General features: G+C 49.1%; 2 protein-coding genes across 6 annotated transcripts; one reads left to right on the top strand and one right to left on the bottom strand.

Moving 5' to 3' along the window:
• The first annotated feature begins 961 nt into the window (after window positions 1–961).
• On the top strand, window positions 962–10078 carry spred2a (sprouty related EVH1 domain containing 2a). Of its 5 annotated transcripts, none has more exons than XM_080879178.1 (6): window positions 962–3795; window positions 5112–5286; window positions 6699–6867; window positions 6947–7011; window positions 8373–8537; window positions 8659–10078. In XM_080879178.1, the coding sequence occupies exons 1-6, from the start codon at window positions 3632–3634 to the stop codon at window positions 9331–9333; spliced, it is 1413 nt and encodes a 470-aa protein (XP_080735304.1). In that variant the 5' UTR covers window positions 962–3631; the 3' UTR covers window positions 9334–10078. The 5 variants fall into 5 exon arrangements, with proteins under 5 accessions (XP_080735304.1, XP_080735305.1, XP_080735308.1 ...); XM_080879179.1 differs by having other exon boundaries at window positions 963–3795; window positions 8373–8528; XM_080879182.1 differs by having other exon boundaries at window positions 965–2315.
• Window positions 10079–14472: 4394 nt separating this feature from the next.
• LOC308394728 (ras-related protein Rab-1A) lies at window positions 14473–20593 on the bottom strand. Its single transcript, XM_080879192.1, has 6 exons — window positions 20436–20593; window positions 19043–19115; window positions 18811–18906; window positions 18642–18737; window positions 17301–17432; window positions 14473–15416 (listed from the first exon to the last, which is right to left on the bottom strand). The coding sequence occupies exons 1-6, from the start codon at window positions 20447–20449 to the stop codon at window positions 15219–15221; spliced, it is 609 nt and encodes a 202-aa protein (XP_080735318.1). The 5' UTR covers window positions 20450–20593; the 3' UTR covers window positions 14473–15218.
• Between the last annotated feature and the right edge of the window lie 1480 nt (window positions 20594–22073).

Below are 22073 nucleotides of genomic sequence, written 5' to 3'. Positions count from 1 at the left end.
GTCCCAGGGCAGCTGTGGCTACAACCGTAGCTGCCTCCACCAGTGTATGAATGTGAGAGTGAATGAATAGTGGTATTGTAAAGCGCTTTGGGTGCCTTGAAAAGCGCTATATAAATCCAATCCATTATTATTTTACAATGATCGAGCTGCTTTTATTAAATGAATTTATATTTTTAGAGCTATTAAAAACAGAAATGTGCTGCAAAGATCACACAGCTGCCTGTTAGCCCAGAAATATGTTCCTGGAACTGTGAAAACTGTGGATTCATCCACCCAAATCTCTGAGTACCCAAACTGGAGCTCCGCCTCCCCGGACGCTCTGTTAGCACAGTAACCTCACAGCAGCCATGTTATTGGTCACATGGTGTCTTTAAAAATGCTCCAACACCACAAACACGGTCCAGCTCAGGTGAAGCCAGCAGACAGCCGCCTGTGTCACCATTCACCTGTGAGTCAAAGAAGCCACGCCCCTAATAATAGAAACGGGTGAGTTGTAAAAACATCCTTAGGTGTTATGAAGGTAGAAATGTTTTACAGAGACGAAACAGTTTGAGTATCAGGCTGTAAACATGTTTGTTTTAACATGGAGTCTATGAGGACCGACTCACTGCTGCCTCTGCTGGACGTCAGAGGAACTGCAGGTTTGGCGCTTCAGCGCTTGCTTCATTAATCAGCTCCAGATTAAACCTCATTAACACACACAACGCTGCAGTTGCACAGTTCGGCCACCTGGTGGGACTGGAGCACAGACTTCTATTAATGTGCCTACAGGCTGGAAGCAGACTGGGGCTCTTATTTTGAAGAGTAACTCAGCTTTTAAAATGAAATATCTGCATTTAAAACAAGGAAAGAACTGAAACAGACCGTTAAACACATAAAACATCTAAACGATTATTATTATTATTATTATACGGTGACGCCACGTGACTCTGCAGTCCTTCGGGTCTGACGTCACCCCTCCCCCGCCCCCTCCCGCTCCTCTCCGTCTGACTCTGAATCCAACATGGAGAAATGAGGAGATGGGGCTCGTCCGGGGCCATCCGCACCGACACCAGCGCTCCATTTTCGGTCACCGCATTCCAGCCCGCTCCGGTGGGGGAGGAGGTGACGGAGGAGGCAAAAAAGGCGGAGGTGGAGGAGGTGAAGGAGACTGGATGAGCTCCACTGATTGAGGACTGGGAGGAGGAGGTGTTGGGGGGGAACACTCACCGGGATTAACGCCGAGGAGGCGCGGAGGGAGCGGGGGAGGACCGGGCGCTGCTCCTGCTGAGGAAACATGAGCACCGCGCGCGCTGCCGCGGTGGGAGCTCCTTATGACCGGAGGTGAAATGGGAAACATGAGCGAGGACACGCGCCCGGACGAGTGAGTACCCACGAGAACAAACGGGCTCATCTTCGTCCTCCTCCTCAGAGGGAGCTGAACGTGAACCTCCTGCAGGAGCTCAGCAGCTCCTCCATCATCACATGAGTCATCCTCAGAGGCTGCACGTGCTCAGCCTCATCTGGGCAGGCGCAGGGTGGCTCAGTGTGACTCCGAGGCTCGCTGATTTCACACACACGCGCGCGCACACACACACAGGATCACTGTGAGCCACCCACAGTGTGCCCAACATCAGGGTGGTGTTTGTGTGTGGTGGGGGGCTCATATTTGATAAAACCGTCACGAGCTAATGGTTTGTGCTCACAGGTGCAGCACAACTCTGCTGCTCCAATTGGTCTGACTTTTGACCTTTTGGAGGGCGGAGCCAAATGTGATTGGTCCCTTTTACAGCCCTGTGATTCATTTACTGCCTTAACGCAAGTTTTGTGCTGATCCGTACAGGTCGAGCAGCTGTGCTGCCAGGTGGGGGCGGTGTCCACCTCGGTGTCCCGTCATCCAATGAGCTGCAGAGTCTGCAGGTCTGAGCTTGGCGTGCTGTTTTTCATGGTTTTCGTGCTTCTCTACCTCCTTTCCCCGCCACTTGTAGCCAATCAACATTCGCATTGCGCACAGCCCAGCTACACGCTGTTGGGGTTTTGGAGGACTGTAAACTGTCTGTTGGCCGACACCACCGCAGTGCCATGAAGCAAGCATTACAGCGTGGCAGCAAGATAAGCGCTGCTTCGCTGTAATGCAGTAAACTCACCCTGTAATCAGTCTGTGGCCCCGCTGTCGGGCATCGGCGTCTCCTGCAGCTGGTAGACCCAGAGTGACCCTCCACAACTGATCCTGGACTGCAGTCCAGCAGGAACGAGAAGCTAGCTGGGACTGAGTTCTGCTACAACAGTGTCCTGCTGTCCGTCCAGCCGGTGAGGAAAGAGCTGGAGCAAGCTGGGTAACAATCAGATTTTCAAAATAAGAGAGCCACTCATTTTCCTCTGAGACAAAAGAACAGCATAACGCTCACGGCTTTGACCAATCAGGTGCCACATCCACCCACCTGATGGAGAACAGTCAGACCCTGAATATGAAACAGAAGGCTGAAGGATGTCCGGCACTCGTATTCTGACTGTGTCTGTGCTCATTACGCCTCCTCGATCATTCACAAGCTCCTAAATCCTTCATCTTGGTAGTCGTCCAACCACATAGCAGCTTTCAGTTTGATGCTAGCTGATGGAGCTGACTGGAAGGTGAAGAGTGAGGGAACGAGTTTCTGCTGGAACAAACAGGCTCTGTCTCTTTTGGTGTTTAGAGCGAGTAGTAACTTCCTGTAATCCCTCCAGAACCATCTGCAGTGTTTCATAGTACAAACAAACCACTGCTGTTTGAACCCAACTGAGACAAACCCAGCTTGGCTCTTTGGTTTGAATCGTGCTGAGGATGTTCGGGAGGTTTATCAGGGAAGCCAACTGGGAGCCGACACTGGGGTGGACCTGAACTTGCTGGAAAGCAAGTCAGATGGACATAAACAAAAACATATAAAAGTAAAGCATCTTTCACCGCAGACAGCGCGGTCACAAAGCTCCTCGCCTGTCAAGTAATACGTGTAATTATTACTTTTACTGCAGTCTGCTGTTGTTGCTGAAAGCTGCTCTTATTTCACCTGATCAGGTAGTAGCCGAGCTTGGTATGGAGACACAGCTAGCCACAGCAAGTAATCAAGCGTCAGTGATTTAGCCTCGCACGGCGAGGGTTGAGTCTCCTCCTGCTAACATCATCATGTGACGTAGACGAGATGGAGTTTGAAAAAGTTGTTAATAACTTGGTAACATTAGAAAGGAAAGCTGTGATGATGATGATGATGATGATGATGAAGAGAGGACGGCAGCTCTGACCATGTCCATAAAACAGGAAGTTGGGCAGGTGCAGGCAGAGCACTTTCAGATTAAAACCCCTGTTGACAGTTAACCACGTCACACTCAGTCAGGCGTGTTATTGTTACTTCAGTGAAGATGTCGGCCTGCGGTTCTGTTAACAGTCCGAGTGGCCCAGAGGACGAGGCTGGTAGTGGGTCTGGAAGTGTGGCTGGTGGGCGGGGTCACCTGTGATGGCCGTGGTTTACCTGAGACAGGTGAAGAGTGCAGACAGGCAGCAAAGTGGTGTGAAATAAAAATACTCGTGTGTTACTAATGATGACCTTTGACCTTTCTCCAGCCTTTGCTCTGAAATGTTGGCACGGGCCGTGTCTCCTTGGAGACCTACTCTGAGGTCATGACCACACAGCCTTCTTCTGACAGGACGTTTCCTGATTGCACCCTGATGTTCGATGATCAGCGACGTTCTCAGGGACGACAGTCGGCTCGTTCGGGTCTCATCTGGGCTACTTTGGGCTCAGTCAGTGGAAACGTGTTTGACGGCAAACAGAAGACACGAAGGTGTGTACCTTCCTGGTTCTGGGTGGTGTAGATGCCAGCTTGATGTGCAGATGTGGGTCGCTATCAGTCGAGGCTATCAGGAAAGCTTGATGTATTGATCCTCCGATAGAGTGCTGTCCTCTTGTCTGTGATAGTGTCATGCTCAAACCTTCAGTCCTGCTGTTTAGCTCTGAGATTCTTCCCCGTTTCACCAAAGTGAGGGACTGTTTTTTTTATCAACTGATGCTCCAAACCAGCCAACAGCGAGCTGACGCCTTCAGTCAGCTGTGACCTGACAGTCTGAGCCAAAGACTTTGGCACCTCGTCGCGCTGCTCAGTGTTTGAATTTGTAAGTTTGTTCACTTACAAAGTAAGAAACAGACTCGTTTTTATGGCACTTTCATTTTAATGGAGAGAGAAAGAAGACCATCAAACAAACATCCAGAAAAACATCATCAATTGATTTGCGTGTTCTTTGGCTCGTAGTTGTGTTTCTGTTTCACCGATACGACAGATCGGTGGTCTTGGTGACGGTGGTCCCCGCTGTCTTCATTAACAAGCTCCTCCCACCACCTTGCTCATGATCATCCTCACCCCATCTTGCACGGTGGTTGATGTTAGCAGTGACAGCAGCTGCAGGTTAACGTCCTGTGCAGAATGAGGTTGTGCATCCCTGGCGCCGTCCCTTCAAGCGGGGAAAGTGTCTGAAAATGGAGAATCAGTCGGTGAGGGACCGAAATCCAGTGTGTGTGTGTGAGCATGAGTCATCACTGCTTTGCCAGCAGTAACACACACACACACACACACACACACACACACACACACACACCATCAGTTTGACAGGCAGGCTGAATCACAAAGCAGAGAAAACCTGTGTGTGTGTGTGTGTGTGTGTGTGTGTGTGTGTGTGTGTGTGTGTCGGCAGCAGCAGATCTCAACAGCCTGTTGTCAATGGAGACGGATGGGACACGGTGACCGTGGAAACAGGATGTAGGAGAAAGCCAAGCAGGAGAGAGAGTCTCGATTTTCTTCGTCTTAATCCCGCCCCCGTGTTCAGTTTTAGCTTTTTGGGGGTTTTTTTTTGGGGGGGGGGGTTAGCCGCTGGCAGGTTTCATGCCCCGCCTCCGTGAATTTGCTCTGACTGCAAGAGTCTGATCTGTGTGTCGCTGCAGAGGAAAAGAGGCTGTCCAACACCGCTCACATTCACCGTGCTATCGGTGTTATGCATTCTGATTGGACAGCGGTCCTGATGAGTGTGCTCGGTCTGGTCACGTGATCTCCCACCTGCGGCTCTCCTCACAGGAGGAGAGCTCAGACTTCCTGTTTCTCTGTTGCAGTGATAGTTACATAGTGCGTGTCAAAGCGGTGGTGATGACCAGAGACGAGTCGAGCGGCGGCTGGTTGGCGCAGGACGGCTGCCTGAGCAGAGTGGGCGTGTGCAGACTGCTGCCGACCGAGCTGCTGGGACGTAACACGTTCCTGATCCACGGAGAACGTCTTAAAGACAAGCAGGTGAGCCCCGAGCCTCGGCACGCACCCTCAGCACCAGGACTCAGCTCCTGCAGAGGACGGCGTCACATGACCCTGACTCTGGAGACAAATACCGCTTACTCTGTTATTATTATTAATAATATAACGTGAGCATTCACAGCTTCGCTCTGATATATGAGACACGCTGCAGATGTCTCAGGCTCCTGTTTGAGACTCGGCAGCGTATCAAAGACTTTCTGCTGTGGGTCACATGCTTGTGCATGTTGGAGGGATTTCCCTCAGTGTTGGCTCATTACTCAAAGAAATGTCATTAATTACTCAGAGTACTTCAAAGTAACTCAGTATTTTACTTCATTACTTCTGCATTTCTCCATAAAATGTGCTGAAACTCGTTGTGTCATCATCACAGTTTAACAACATGAGGTCACAGCCCCACACACCAACACGCTGCTCTGCGCTAAATCAAATCACCTTTATTGTCACATCACGTGTGCAGCTACACGGTACAGCACATGCGAGTGAAATTCTTGTGTGCGAGCTTCACAAGCGACAGAGGTGTGCAAAAAATACAATAACATAAAACAAGCAAAATATAAGGATGGTAATAAATATATGTACAATATAAGAGTGTATGCATTACTGGATGTGTGTACTAAATATGTTTTTCTACGTGTGTGTGTGTATTTTACATATTAAATAGAGTAAACAATAAATAAAATATACAGGTTGGTAGTTGCTAATGACACGCGTGATCGTTCTCTTAGTGTTTAGGTATGAACACAAAGCAAAGATGGAAACCAGCACGGTCGTCATGGTGATTCTACTGTAGAAACATGAACAGGTAGACTGTTGAAGTTCAGCTTTAACATCACTCTGGGCTCTCGGCTAGCTTAGCACTAGCATGCTGTCTGTGCAGGTGCTTGTGTTAGCAGCATAATGCGGTTGTTTCTTCATTATCTCGTCCTTTAGTCCAATAAAAATCAAAGTAGTGTCCACGTCCACGCAGACCGCCCCTATTTTCCTCTGAAATCAGCTGATTGTAGCACAAGTGCAAGAACCAATAAGCGGGATTGACATGCAAGCAGACTAACGGGTCCAAGGAATCGGACCACCGTCTCAGCTGCACCTCCATCATATTTTCAGAAAGGTTTTCGGGAGATGAACTATGGAATATGGGAGAAATTGTTCTTTTGTAAGATTTCAGTATCTCAAAGGTTTGATGATGAGTTTGGCTTCAGTTTAAGGGAGTGATAGAAAATATTTGTGAACGTGGAGGTCCTTTCCTTTGAACCCAAAGTAGTTTTTTCCATTATTAGATTCAGTCGTTGAGGTCAGAGGACGCTTTTGACGCTGTCGGTGTTTCTCGTTGCTGCCATGACATCTTTCTCGATAACGCTGTTGTCTTCTTTGTCCGATGTCTTTGAAACCATCAGGTGATTCTTGAGTGCTTCTTAAAGAAGGATCTAGTCTACACGAAGGCCACGCCCACTTTCCACCACTGGAAGGTGGACAACAAGAAGTGTGGCCTGACTTTCCAGAGCCCGGCCGATGCCCGCGCCTTTGATCGCGGCGTGAGGAAGGCCTTGGAGGACCTAACCGAAGGTAGGTGGCGATAGCTTGAGCTCTGCCTCCATCTGCATTCACGTTGTAGCTCATCAGCTTCTCTGCTGTCTCACTCCAGGGTCGACCACGTCCTCGTCCACGCTGCAGAACGAGGCCGAGCTCGGCGACGATGACGTCTTCACGGTGAGTCACTTGACCCTCCAGCCCTTCACTGTGATGGTGGCAGGATCTGTGGAGGAGTCACTGGAGCTGGTATATTTATTTTTGTCTGACTGGGAGGACACGCATGTCCTCGCAAAGTGTGATGGACGGGAGGGGGTGGGTTTCCTGTTTATGGCCAGGAACATGTCCCCATCCTGTTTGGATTAGTCACAGATACAGCACAAGCAATCTGGTGATGGTGGGAAGGAAGAACTCCCGTTTACAGGAAAGCTCCGGCAGAACCAGGCTCAGAGCAGCCAAACACCCATAAACCCCTCCTGCCTGCTCCAGGAGCTGAAAGGCAAACCTGCGTGGACACCGTGGACTCGAGCTCTCGAGTTCATGCAGGTATAAACAAAACCGAGGAGGGCTTCCAGTCTTGGAGCTCTGTCAGTAACACAGGTGTGAGGTGTGCATGCTTTGATTCCCGGAGGTTTCAGTTACTCTCTGCAGGTCCTGACCTTTCTGTCCCGTCTGTCCATCTTTAAAGAAAGCGGCGTATTGTTTCTGCAGGATGCCGGAGACGATTCAGTAATCCGTCAGTGAGCAGCCGGTTTACAACGCTGACCTCAGAGGAAGGAGCGTGGCTGCAGATCGTTTCAGTTCGGAGGATGGGTGTGTTTTTAAGGAAAATAGTTCTTGGAAAGAGCTCAACTGGGAGGCGCTCGCAGGACAGTGGACATGTAGACCAACACCAGCTGTCACAGTGCTTCCTGTCCTACAGATGGATGGAATGTATATGCTGCAGTGGACATGAAAATCTAGTTCATGCATTTATTACTTCCAGACTGGACGACTGTAATTCATTATTATCAGGACGTCCTAAAAACTCCCTGAAAAGCCTTCAGCTGATCCAAAATGCTGCAGCAAGAGTCCTGACAGGGACTAGAAAGAGAGAGCAGATTTCTCCTGTTTTGGCTTCCTGTTAAATCCAGAATCTCTACTATCTCTACTTTCAAGATCAGGCTTCAAACTTTCCTTTTTGCTAAAGCATATAGTTAGGGCTGGACCAGGTGACCCTGGATCCTCCCTTAGTTATGCTGCAACAGGTGCACTGGGTGTTTCTTCTTCTCTCCGTGTGTTAACAGACCTCTCTGCACTGAGTCATTAACTCATGCTGTGATTTGATGATATATATAAATAAATCTGAATTGAACTGAAGATATAAGACATGCCGAGAATGCTAAGAATGAAAACGCTGTGCTCCTTTGAACTTAACCTGCTCCTGTCCAGGTGATGTGTTACTATGCTACAGTTACTATGGTGATTCAGGAAACTTTCCCTCGCTAATCAGGCTGCATAGCGCCTCCTCTGGAAACACCTTTTCTCCTTTTCTCCTCCAGACTGCCACCGACAGCTCGTCCAACTCGTCCCAGAAGAGAGAGCCAGCGATGCGCACGCTCACCCCGCCCACCTTCTGTGAACCCCGCCGGCACCACTGCATCCTGGGACATTTGTATGAGCAGCATCGGCCCACTGAGCACTACTTCCTGGACCAGGTGAGTACGGTAAGAGCGAGAGTCTCGTTTCTAATTGGTCAGAATGATAAAGCGACTGTGCTGCTGATGTGACAGACAAACACCGCTTTATCCTACGCCGCCTTTAAACACGCTCCACCTCCTCCTGCAGGCGGTGCATATGTTTCCTCGTCACGTCAGCTTCCAGTTGGAGGACGAGGAGGTCGTACGCATCAACCCCCGCGAGCGGACCTGGCTCACCGGCTACGAGGACTACCGCCACGCCAACTCCTCACGCGACAAACTCGCCCAGCTCCACAACCCGGACACTTGCGTGCACTTTACCAAGAGCGAGCCGGCCAAACGCGACTACGCCTACCCGTATCCTCTGAGCTGCGACAGAAAACCCAGCTGCCTGGAGATGGGCGGCGGCCACAGGGCGGTGCTGACGGTGCAGCCGCGAGCCCCGGAGCTCAAAGGCAAACTGCGGAAGGAGGACGCAGAGCGCTCGCGCTGCGTTTACTGTCAGGACATGTTCGATCAAGAGGACAACGGGCGGGGCCGCTGCCACGAGGCGCCCGACCCCATTCAGACGTGCATCCGGCGCGTGACCTTCATGTGGTGCGCGGACAGCCTTCTGTACCACTGCATGTCCGATCCAGAGGGGGATTACTCAGACCCGTGCTCCTGCGACACCACCGACGAGCGTTTCTGCCTGCGCTGGACGGCGCTGGTGGGCCTGTCGCTGCTGGCTCCCTGCATGTGCTGCTACGCCCCCCTCAGGGCGTGCTACCGCTGCGGCGTGGCCTGCCGCTGCTGCGGCGGGAAACACAAAGCTGTGGGCTAAGGCGTTGCAGGCCCCGCCCCTTCCACAGTGACAGCTAGGACTCGCAGCAGGAAGCGGGGCGTTGGAGGTCCCTGTGATTTCTACGTTGTTGTCGTTTTGTCGTCGCTGTCGGTCTTCATAGCTCCAGCTGCATCTCGACGTGCAGAAGCTTCTGTATGAGTCTTACATGATCAGTACGTTTACGCAGACGTTATATTTTTACACTCATGTGTCCAAGCGGCCGGACGCGTGGGTGTGTCTGTATGAATGTTGCTTTAGCGCCACCCACACGCTGCACCACCCGACACAAAGTCAGCGGCTTCACTCGCTGCTGTTAGCCGAAAAAAGCTTTTTTCTGTTCGCCACCAGAAAAATCACGTGAATCAGCGAATCAGCGAACACGGTGCTCCTGATGCTGAGCTGACCAAACCCTAACTCAAAGCTAAGGGGTCAGAGGTCGAGCCCCTGTTCTCTGAGGGTCATACCGTTAACACAAACCAAAGAGAGACCAACAAAAGTCTACAGCTGCCGTGTTACTAAGCCTCGTGAGGTTTCAGCTTCGTGACGACGCACTCACTACAAAACGTGCACGCGTCATATCCTCGCCGTCCGTCTGTGATCGCGTGAAAGCCGCTCGTTGAGCTCTCAAACTCCAACGAAGAGCGTTCATGTTGAGTCGAGAGCGCATTTGTTCTCGCCGCTCGTCACGTTTCGAGCTGCAATGGCGCTGGACATCGGCTCGCTCGCCTTTCACTTCAAAGAAAACGTCATTAGTCCATTTCCTGGACTACGCAGCGTCCACCTTCGCTTTCTTGACGGCTGCCACGACTCTTCATCATCTGCGGCGATCCTGTGATGGCGTACGTCACCTGATTTTGACTCAGACATACGCAGCCGTGTATGTTCGATTTATTCGTGCGTATGTAAAATACAAACATTTCATTGCTTTGGTCTCGCCAGCCGTACACGACCCGGAGGCCGAGGTTGCCCAACCCTGCTCTAGTGTATTTCCTAGTCCACAGCCAGCCAATCAGCACTGTTCTTCACTCTCATTGGTTGTTACCGAAGCTGCTTCAAATGGTAAATGGCCTGTATTTGTATAGCGCTTTTACTAGTCCCCTCTAGGGACCCCAAAGCGCTTTACACACCCAGTCATCCACCCATTCACACACTGGTGGAGGCAGCTACAGTTGTAGCCACAGCTGCCCTGGGACAGACTGACAGAAGCCAGGCTGCCATATTGCGCCATCAGCCCTTCTGGCCAACACCAGTAGGCAACGGGTGAAGTGTCTTGCCCAAGGACACAACGACCGAGACTGTCCGAGCCGGGGCTCGAACCGGCAACCTTCCGATTACGAGGCGAACTCCCAACTCTTGAGCCACGATCGCCCAACAGAGTAGAGCAGCGTTCCTGCCGTCAGTACAAGTGGCTGACTTTGATCAGTTTGATGGTGAAACATGTGTTTCACTGTGCTGGGAGCTCTGGTTTCTGATCCTTACAGTGGGTATTTAACTGGTTTCAGGTTAACTGGAGCAGGTAACCCAGCAGGTCTGACCAGTGTGATGATGACCATTTCTAGAGACAGAATGATGATGAGCGAAGCACTTCCTCAGTCCTGATCACACCTGAGAGTTTCCTTTAATCGCAAATTTAGGATCCGATGCGCTCGGGTGCGGTCTGCGTGCATCTACCACTGCGGGCAGTCTGTGGTCCGGGAACGCCCCCACAGACACCCCAGGCACTGTCAGTGGGGGTGTTCGTGCTGCATGCTGCAGGTGATGGCAGCTCGCTTAAAAAACCTTCCAGATGCATCGAAGTAAAAATGTTGAATCCTTGAAGGTCCCGGGTCGCAGGAAGCTCTGCGTCGAGCAGCAGACGAGAACACTGCGCTGAACACAACAGCTGGTCTGAAGTTTAGTGACGCGGACGTGTCGCTCGATGTCAGAAGAAGAGATTTCAATCTGAACAAATAACCAATCGTGGAGATCATCCGCTGGCGCTCTACTGTTCAGAACATCTGCAGCGATGCGGTTTCTCCACTTCACGGCCAAAAGCTCTCGACTATTAAAACTCTCAGAATAATGTTTTAATGCAGCTGGAAGATGATCCTGGTGTCACATGTCGGTGCAAAGACGACCCTTCATATCCCCTGACCTGTTTAAACTTTTAAAATTCCCGTCTCCCAAGACGCTTTGTTGGCTCTGTGCATGGGTCACGTTGGCCCCTCCCACACGCTCTTACTGTCTGCTGACATCATGACCCGGTGATGTCCAGCGGACTCTATTTTAGTTTACGGCTGACGTCAGAATCTAAACGGTGCCACCTGTAGGCTGAGAGCAGTATTACAGTCTTGTGACGTCATCCAGTAATAAATATGAACAGCAGGTGTGAAACAGTAAAAGTCTATTTTATAAAACTGACCTGTAATATAAACGATTTCATTATGAGCTTCATTTTTATAGAAGACGTGTAGCTGTCGTCCGTGACGTGAAACATACGATCAGCCTGTAAGATCCCACGCCGCCGCCGCCGCCGCTCAGCAGGATCGCCCGTCTGTCCGACCTGCGTCTCTGCTGACGTGTCCCTCGTGTGTTTTCCTGTCTGTGGCGAGGAAGGTGAACTGAAAGCAGTGTCTTTGTTTGTTAAAGGAAAGTGCCTGAAGCCTCCTCTTCATCCTGTCCTGATGTACGTTTCCCTCAATCATGTGTAAAGAATATAAGGTGAATTCATAAGTTTGTCTTTTTATATATAATTCACATTTGTACCTATGTAAAAAAACAAAAACACAAAAAGATTCTATATAAATCTATGTATCAGGTGTATGATGTACATTTTCAGTTCTATTTTTTTATTGTTTCTATTATGTGAGTGAGCTGAGGAGATGAATAAACACAAATGTCATCTGGAAATGAAAGGAAACCACTCGGATGGTCAGTCTGTGCGTCTGTCAGGTTGTGGGAGTGGCCTAAAGCATCAGCCTGTGCGTGAGCACGCTGTGAGCAGATGAACGCTTACAGTCAAGAAGTCCCCGAAAATCCTTTCGTACGGTTTCTCTGGGAACAGTTTCCGTGTGTGCAAACATCTTTCCTTTATGAAATATGAAAAACTTCCCACCTGACCACGTGAGATGTGCAGTAAAAATTCCTTTTAGCAGGAATATTGAAATGCTTCAGCTCCCCTCGGTCATCAGTTTTACACAAAAACATCAATTACAAATTCCTTTTAGCGAAGCTTGGGCTGCTCCTCAGGAGCGGAGCTCAGCTGAAGACACGGTTGAAGTTCCTGAAATATTCGGATGGACCAAATCCACGTGAGCTTCATTGGAAAGGCTCGGACAGTGTCCATAATATTCAGCTGATTCTGCAGGTGTCTGTGGGTTGGGTACTTTAGCATCTAGCTAGCCCTGCAGAAGAGGAGCGAGCATAAAGGCAACATGTGGCAGGTAATTTGAAATGTGGCGTTTCTACAAACATCACAAACTTTGTCTCAGTGTGTTGCAGCTAAAGGTCCAGCTGCTTATTTCACAGGGAGAGACCAGACAGAGCAAAGTTCACTCAGAGATGGACAAACATGAGAGAGGACAGGAGAGGAAGAGGAGAGCTCAGAGTTAAAGGAAGGACGCTCATTTAAAGCTCACGTGGAAGTTGTTGTGAAATCTGTACGTGTCACATTATGTTTGTTCATAAAGCTGCGGATAAACAAACTGAGGCAGAGTAACGGTTATTTAAAGGCTGCTGTGCAGGACGTCTGTACTGTTGCCAACCCCGCAGAAGTGTCAACAGCTCTAAGACTGAACATTCAAGAATATTTGTAGTTTATCCAAAAAATCCTTTTAGTTTTTTCTTTACAGAAGCCAGGTTTGTGTAAAAGTTTGTTCGTCCTCAGCTGAGGGAACTCGGTTACCATGGTAACCCCACCTGCTCTCTGACTCCTCCCCTCCTGCTGCACCTGCACCAGCTGACTGACCCTCAGAGTGGGCAGAACTTTTTAAAATCTCTGAAATCACAGCTGATCGTTTCTAATCATCCAGTCGACGATATACGAGGACTGATCAGTGATTGGTTATCAGCTCAGGATCATCACTGGAGGCTGAGCGCTCACCTGGATCACCTGGTCCTGGTTGTCCTGTCTTCATCTTTTTATGGATTTTGCATTTTTTGTGTTTGAAATAATCAGAGACAGGAAGTGACACAAAATTCAAAACCTTCAACTAGAGTGTAATAAAGACCAGGAACAGGACAGAGCTGAGGTACGGAGGTCTGAGAGTGCCACAGAAGCCTTTAGAGCTCAGAGTTTAAGGTCTTTGTGGAGGAAGATTACTTTCTATTCCATCTTTAAGAAAAACTTAAAAAGCAGAAAGAGTTTTTACTTTGCTGCAACTTAAATGTTTTCACCGTCTTGCAGCCGTTTGGCTGTGGGGACGTACGGATTTGGAGGGAACCTGCAGCAGCACCTGGATGTGCTCCTCCTCTCGTCCCCCAGTGTTCGTACACGCAGACTCCTCTGTAGCAGAGGTTTGGGGCATCGAGCGCCCGTCCTGTTGGAGGCGCTGTCGCCTCGCTCAGTGATGGCACGCTGAGGTTTGCCGGATGTTCTTCTGACTCTGCGAGCGGTGTGCACGGCTGTAACCACAGGACCAGCAGACCAGGTTCAGCCTGTGGTGCCTGCTCCCGTCTCTGCCCTCGTGCAGGGCCTGAGGTACGTCTTGCCAGACATTTTATGAACAGGAAGCATTGTTAAAGCATTACGTGTGACACTTTATTTCGACAGGAACTTCCTGTTTATGACCCTTTAATAAAAACTGTAGTTTATGTGCGACATTTATGTTGTGTAGTGTAACACTGAGGGTCGCGGGAGCCTGCGTACGATACGTACGTGTGGTTTCTGACACTCGAGCTAACTTCAGACCCTCCGTCTGCTCGCACAGGAAGCTTCTTGAGATCTGATTGGTAACCAGGTGCTGCCCTCTAGCCTGCTCCAGTGCAGGTCACATGTGCAGCACCAGTTACCATGACAACGTTGAATGACATTAAGGTGGTTTTACCTTCATTTGTTTCTGGTTTAGTTTAAGCGGCCTGAAGCCTAATAAAGTGAGCGCTGGGCGTGCCCAGGTGTGAGGTCTGACAGGAAGTAAAGAAAGACAGCAGGAGCACGAGCAGTTATCAAAGATCTCCTTCATGGTTTAATATTTGAATTTGTGCCACAAAAACGTCACGTCCGCAGCCACAAATCACGTGCTGAGATTTCTACGTGCAGCGCGTCGCCGCCGCTGCTCTACTCTGCAGATCATACATGTATGTATAAATATGTACAGTTTGGAGCTTCTTCTTCAGCAGGGCTCTTCTCCGGGCGTGGTTGTGCTGTAGGTGGAGAAACATGGGCGAAGGAACCCGTCCAGATGCAGCACATGCTTATGGGCGCGTACAGGAATGTTAGGGGGGGGGGTGGAGTTCTCAGCCAACAACACGAGAGCGCCGAAGGCAAGAATGTGACGAGGGTCTGCGGCCTGAAGGCACGGCATTTTCAGGGCGGCCCTGTGAAGTTGGATCAGTGGGGGCGGGGCGGGGGCGGGGCATGCATGATGCTGGTTTACGCATGTGCTTCACTGGGCGGGCCGAATAACTCGAGCTGTGAGAGGAGACGGGGGCGGGGCTTCACTGTTAAAAATGGGACACGTTGCTTTACTTTTAGGAAATTAGAAGAAAGCCCGGTGTGGGTGGGGGCGAGGGCGGGGTCTTTGACAAAGGGGTGGGGCCTGGTGGAGCTGCACACACAATTACAAACCACTCAGTCTCTCTCTCACTCGTGCTGTCTCATTCTCTCTCTCTCTCTCACACTCTGTGGTTGCCATGGTTACATTGAGACTCGGGGGAGGGGCGGGTTCGGCGTGTGGCGGTTTCGGGCCTCAGCAGCAGCCCCCAGACGAGGTGTTGACTGGCTTGCTCTGGATCTTGACGTTGGACTTCTCGGCGGCGCCGGCCGTGGCGCCCGGGCCCATCCGCTTCTTGATCTCGGCCGCCATGGTCATGAAGGCCTGCTCCACGTTGGTGGCGCTCTTGGCGCTCGTCTCCAAGAAGGGGATCCCCAGGTTATCTGCAAACTCCTACAGAGGGAGGAGGGGCACACTGTGAGTGGATCGCTTCACATCAAACACATATTTTTATATATTTTATTTATTGTTTATTTGTAAAATATGTGTACACACACACACACACACACACACACACACACACACACACACACACACACACACACACACACACACACAGAAAAATATTTAGTATACACATCCAGAAATGCATATACTATTATATATTGTACATATATTTATTAGTCTCAGATGTAGCCATTCTTGTATTTTGCACAACTCTGTTGCTTGTGAAGCTCGCACACAAGAATTTCCCTCACATGTGCTGTACCAATGTACCTGCACATGTGATGTGACAATAAAAGTGATTTGATTTGAAAAACAGCTGCAGTTCCTCTGACGTCCAGCAGAGGCTCCCGCAGTGACTCAGTCCCCTCAGACCCCATTTGCCCGTCGCACAGCTGGAACACGGGTTACTGCGGCTTTTAAACTGACGCGTTCTCACCGCTCCTTCTAAGGAAGTCGCAAAACCCGCAAACAGTTCAATTCATCAGACACAGATTCATGAGTCACAGGTGTAGAGCTCAGCAGCCACGAGTGGGACCACCGAGAGCTGAAGTGGGTCGCTCTCATGCTGCAGAGCCGTGTACAGGTGCAGGCGCCGTCTGAAGCGCGTACGTGCTGTTGTCTGTCTGTTTGGACCAAAGCTATACTTGATACTGTTTCTGTGCCAATCAAAAAACAGATGAATCGTCTGGTTCCTGGAGTAAGTGATCTGCTGCCAGCTCAGCATTTCCAACACCATCGTCGTGTTTGCGGAGGGAAGAAACGGTAAAAACAGCGTCTTCTAAGGACGGCGGTCGAGAGCGCTCGCTGCTTTCAAGCAAAAGCAAAAGCCAAACAACTCCACGCTTTCCTATTTGTGGAAAAATAAAAACCAATTTAAATCAATGATATGGCAACATGGCGCTTGGTTGTTTAGGAAGACTGGGAAGTTTTAAGAGTGACAGCGGCGAGAAGGAGCGAGCGAAAGAGAGTTTTAAGATGTGAGCGATTTGGCGTGTTTGGAGTGTGTAGTTCTGTTGTGTGTCAGAACAATGCTGAATGTCACCCTCAGGCCTGCAGGTATCAGGCTGTGACGTTCTCCTTTATCTTACAACGGACAGAAAGTAAAAATTAAAAATCATTTGTGTGACTTTGATGCAGAACAGCTGATTGTTCTGCAAATAGTTTGGAAAAACGCCTCGGCTGCAGTTTTAAGTAAATAGCAACAAACTGTTGTTTACAAAACGTGTGTATGGGTTTTAAAATGTACAATTTCTATTTGTACTTCAAGTTATGAAAATGATTCGTTAATGTTTGTGGTTGTTACAGTAAAATATAACTTTTTTCTGCTCTGATTTGATGTTTCCAGCCTGACCTTAGATCAGTTGTGCTGACTCCGTGTGTCCAAAGGAACCGTTTGTGCTGAAAACGGTGACAACAAACAAGGTGAAATGTGGAGGTCAAAGAGGTCAAATCCAAAGTAGTGACAAACGGCCGGGTTTACCCAGGGGCTGACGTGTGTCACGTGTGTGGAGTGTAACTGCGAGGAGGATCCGTGTTTTTTCTCCGTCACGCGCCGCCTTTGACATAAATATAACTCCATAATCTTCATTATCAGAGGTCAAAGGTGGAGGAACTCTCAGCACAGGCCTGATGGCACAGCGAGTGTCAGCGCAGCAGCTTCCTCCTCTTGTGCTGACTCTGCATCTGCATCCACTTACTCATGTTTTCTACTTCCTGACACGTGGCGACAGCGTGCTGATGGCTGACCCCAGAACAGTCCCTTCTATCCTAACTGACCTACGGACGCCGAGTGCTTCTGTCGCCCACTGATGGAAGACTGTGACCTCTTACCTTAGCTGTGGTGTAGTCCACGACCTTCTTCGTTGTGAGGTCACACTTGTTGCCTACTAGCAGCTTGTTGACGTTCTCGCTGGCGTAGCGGTCGATCTCCTGTAGCCACTGTTTGACGTTGTTGAAGGACTCCTGAGGACAGAGACATGAACACAGAGCTTTTCACACTGCCGACAGCCGCCTGCAGGGGGCGGTGTTTACTCCACTCATTTCACAGTTTCATACACAATTATGCCAAATACCCAACAGACAGCCCCTCCCTGACCCCACCTCACTTCCTGCGTGTGTTCAGAGTGCGTGCATGCTCCTGTACATACGGTGCAGGCAGGAACCAATCCTCCTCCTCCCTGCACACCTTTGTGAATCTGTGTGTCTGACATTAAACAGCAAGTTTAACATTGGGTCTGTCCCGCATGATGGGAGCCGTCCAACAGAACAGAAACACGTCAGGTCGGCTGCTCGCTCAGCGAGGCTGCTGCAGGGCGTGTTCCTGTGTCAGGCTGCATTGTGTGTCTGAACTTGTCCGGCCGGTTTTCTCGCTGCTCTTCAGTCGCTGTGTTTGAGCAGCGAGCGAAGCTGAACATCTACTGGCCAATGAACACGAGATGGGAAGGGTCTGAAGACTGAACTTTCAAAATAAGAGCACTGGCCATTTTCCACTACGGAACAGATGAAATTAACAAAAATAATCAATATCAAGACAAGTGAGCAGGAAGTGCAAAAACGACATAAAACATCTAGATCCTGGCCCTCAGTTAGCTTCTGAACAAGGCTTTTATTTTGGTAAGCTGGACATGTGAGAAGCAGCTCATCCCTCGTTCAGGGTGCCCCCCCCCCACCCTGCTCATCAATGACTGACTGGACCTGTTGGAGACTCACAGACGTCTCTGTCGCTGAAACCATCAGCAGCTTATGGAAAACATGCTGCTGATGAGCACTTCCTGCATCTGAGCAGATGTTACGGGTCAGAATCGAACTGTTTGTATTTCCTTCATCAGCGCCGCTAGTTGAGCTTCTGTTATTACCACCGAGCCTTCAGACTGTTTTTATCATGTGTTTGGACTGCGGGAGGGAGCCGGAGAACAAACACAGAATCCACGCAGGAAGCACCAGCTGGAGCCTTCCTGTTGTGAGGCGGCGGTGCTGACTGCCACAGATTAATATGTAGATCTTATAACCGTGTATCAGAAAACATAACAAGCTTTAAAGTGAGTGAGTGCATGCTGAGTTTTAGGGCTGCTGTCAGGTACCGACACCGTGAGCAGCTGTCCCGGGTCATCAGCCACGTTGAGCCCTGCTGCACACCACACACGTCACGCTTTGAGCGCCGTCGGCACTCACCTGGTCCGTCACATCGTAAACCACAATGATGCCGTGAGCTCCTCTGTAGTAACTGGACGTGATGGTGCGAAAGCGCTCCTGACCCGCCGTGTCCCACTGAGGAGGAAAAGCAGAGCGTCAGTCAGAGCAGAGTGACATCATCACCGCGTGTGACCAATCGTGTGCTTACAATCTGCAGCTTTATGGTCTTCCCGTCCAGCTCGATAGTCCTGATCTTGAAATCCACGCCAATGGTGCTGATGTAGCTCTCTGTGTACGTGTCATCCTGCTCTCACACACACACACACACACACACACACACACACACACACACACACACACACACACACACACACACACACAGGTGAATCTGTGCTACAAAATGCAGTTTACCATGACAACATTGTGTCAGAAACACTCACTGCAAACCGGAGCAGGAGACACGACTTTCCAACCCCAGAGTCCCCGATCAGGAGCAGTTTGAATAAATAGTCACTGTGAAGACAGAAAACATCATCATTACACACACGCGTCACACTGCTGCCGGTCTTTATGAGTGTGTGTTTGGTGTGCATGCTCCTTTAAAGAAAACAAGTCCAACAACACACAGCTGCTTCCGTGCTGGACTTTTACTGTGGGCGGGGCTTCACACACACACACACACACACACACACACACACACACGAAAGCACTTGAGGCAAGATAAGGTGTTCCTCGGGACTAACAGGTGTTTTTACCTGCAGACACTTTAGTGACACAGTTTGGAAGAACGTGTCTGAACAGACTTTGTTCAATTAATGATAACGAGTCAGATGTTGACTTTGATTAAAAACAAGGAGTGACATCATAATCATAATCAGTCATCAACATTAATACTCATATTATTCTGTTAATAATCTCCCATTATTACTACATTACCTGCTATAACACAGAATATTTAATTGTTCTGTTTTGACTTTATTTGTTACTCAAATATTTGATATGCTGACAGCAGAAGTCTGTTATTAAGTTATAAGCTGTATATATACACAGAAGCGACAATGATGATGTTTCAGCTGCAGTAACACAGGATGAACGAAGCCTGTGTGTGTGTGTCCTGTACCTCACACACACATGAACACAGCAGGAACGCTGAAACTCCTGTTCATACTTTAAGTAAACAGGCTTTGTGTATCTTAATGTGTGATAATGTTCAGCAGCCCTTTGACTTGACTAAACGATCAAAGTACTGTGGATTCTGGTTAAAGTACACCGTGGGGGCTAAACGCCCGATTGGTTAATCGATTATCTGATGGATCAGCTGTTCGTTGGTGTCAACTGCAATGAAGTAACAACATATTACCCAATAACGGGCAGACTTCCCGTTTGCGGCGCATACGTCACACCCAGCCCGGTTCGGGTTCACTGACGGAGCTGAAACCCGAACCCCGGGCCTGACACTGGAATCGAACCGAGTGAGCCGAGCCTGTGGGTCAATAACACACCCTGACCGTTAAGCTACGTAGCTGCTGTTAGCATGCTAGTGGCTAGCGTCTCTGACAAACTGTTAGCGAAATCGAAAAATCCGCCGGTTCAGGCGCACGGAGCCCGGACAACCGTGCCATTAGGCGGCCCTTTGGTGTTATATCTGAGCGCTGTCACTCGGTCTACGCTGCGTTCACAGCCCGTTAACGGAACTGAGAGACAAAGCAGTGGACGGTCATCTTCAGTCCGCCCGGCTAGCTTGCGCTTTCATTAGCTTAGCTTAGCATAGCTCCTCGGCTAATCTTCCAACTCCGCCGGAACGGTCACAGCCGACATCAAACTGACACTTACTATTCAGGATTCATCGTTGACTACAGGCTCAGAACCGTCACTGCGGTGGATTCAGCTGCAGGTCGTCGCGGATTAATCTGTAACTGGCCTCGCAGTGAAGAAAAAACACCGTTTTTTCTGATGGAGTGGCTAAACTGCCCGTCGCAGCCAGAACAGCATAATCGAATCAAATATGGCTGTCTCACTACCTACCCGGAAACGCCGCAGATTGGAATCATGAGTAATGTAGTTCTGTGAAGATGGGCGTTTACACGTCGTCAAGACACACAAACAAGATGACGTGTTATACTTAAAACGTATACATATATTTTTAACGTGCGCTATTATATTTTATTGGCAGTTTTTGCCAGGTATACGTTGCTGTGTTGATGTGTGATACATTCGTTCTTTAGACGACCCAGCCCTGGTGATGAGTGGCGAGACAAGCATGAGGATTTTGGGTGTAGTTTCCGTCTGAGTGAAGAACTCTGTAAAGATGTACATTTCTTGTTAGTTATCAGTTCATTTAGATTATGTTTGTCTGTATCAGGATGACCAACTTAATGTTCCCAGGGGGCCACATTAGACGGGGCTGATGTGGAGAGACACAGTAAAAAGCTGAACTCAGTTCTGCTCAATATTCTTTTAATCTGTTAAAGTGCTGCTGGATAGTGACACTGACACTTTACAACTATGTAATTACCATTTCTCAAAACAAAATAAAATTCGCAAAATTTCAGAGACTTTTAACTTGAACTGAAGTGTTTCTGTTCTTTTTCTTGTTCAGTGAGAGAAATCCTGAAAAAGTGCATTAAAGTCAGCTTCACTGTCACTGAGAGACTGTGTGTTGTTAAACTCGATCACTGACAATGTTTGTTCACATGTGAAGGTAGAGCCAAACAGAACCCGAATCTTCTGAGCATGTGTGAAAGAGTTCCTCTTTGAGAGAAGAATAAAGATCCAGTGCTGATGCTGACTGGACGTGCTGACAGCACCTACCTCCCTGAGTGCATTGCTGGCAGCACCTCATAATCTCAAACTCTTTGGTCATCACGCACACAGATGCATAACTGCTTTGTGTCACACGGGAACTGAGAGTCAAAGTAAAACGTCATTAATGTCACTGATAATTTAAAATCAGTGTCCTCATATGTAGAGCAGAGACTGGCATGTTCAGTAGGCCTGCCGAGTTCTTTCTTCATTATTATCAGGAAGTCCTAAAAACTCCCTGAAAGCCTTCAGCTGATCCAAAATGCTGCAGCAAGAGTCCTGACAGGGACTAGAAAGAGAGAGCAGATTTCTCCTGTTTTGGCTTCCTGTTAAATCCAGAATTCAAAATCCTGCTCCTCACATACAAGGTCTTAAATAATCAGGCCCCATCTTATCTTAATGACCTTGTAGTACCATATCACCCTATTAGAGCACTTTGCTCTCGCTCTGCAGGCCTACTTGTTGTTCCTAGAGTATTTAAAAGTAGAATGGGAGGCAGAGCCTTCAGTTTTCAGGCCCCTCTTCTGTGGAACCAGCTTCCAGTTTGGATTCAGGAGACAGACGGGATCATATAATTGTTGGTTTCTTCTCTGCATCATTTTCTTTACCTTACAGCATTGAGCACCTTGAGGAGACTGTTGTTGTGATTTGACATCTATAAATGAAACT

The sequence above is a fragment of the Rhamphochromis sp. 'chilingali' genome (assembly GCF_963969265.1).
Source record: "Rhamphochromis sp. 'chilingali' genome assembly, chromosome: 4".
Classification (NCBI taxonomy): domain Eukaryota; kingdom Metazoa; phylum Chordata; class Actinopteri; order Cichliformes; family Cichlidae; genus Rhamphochromis; species Rhamphochromis sp. 'chilingali'.
Note: the sequence above shows the minus strand (reverse complement) of the source record. Positions and strands in the feature narration are given on the sequence as shown.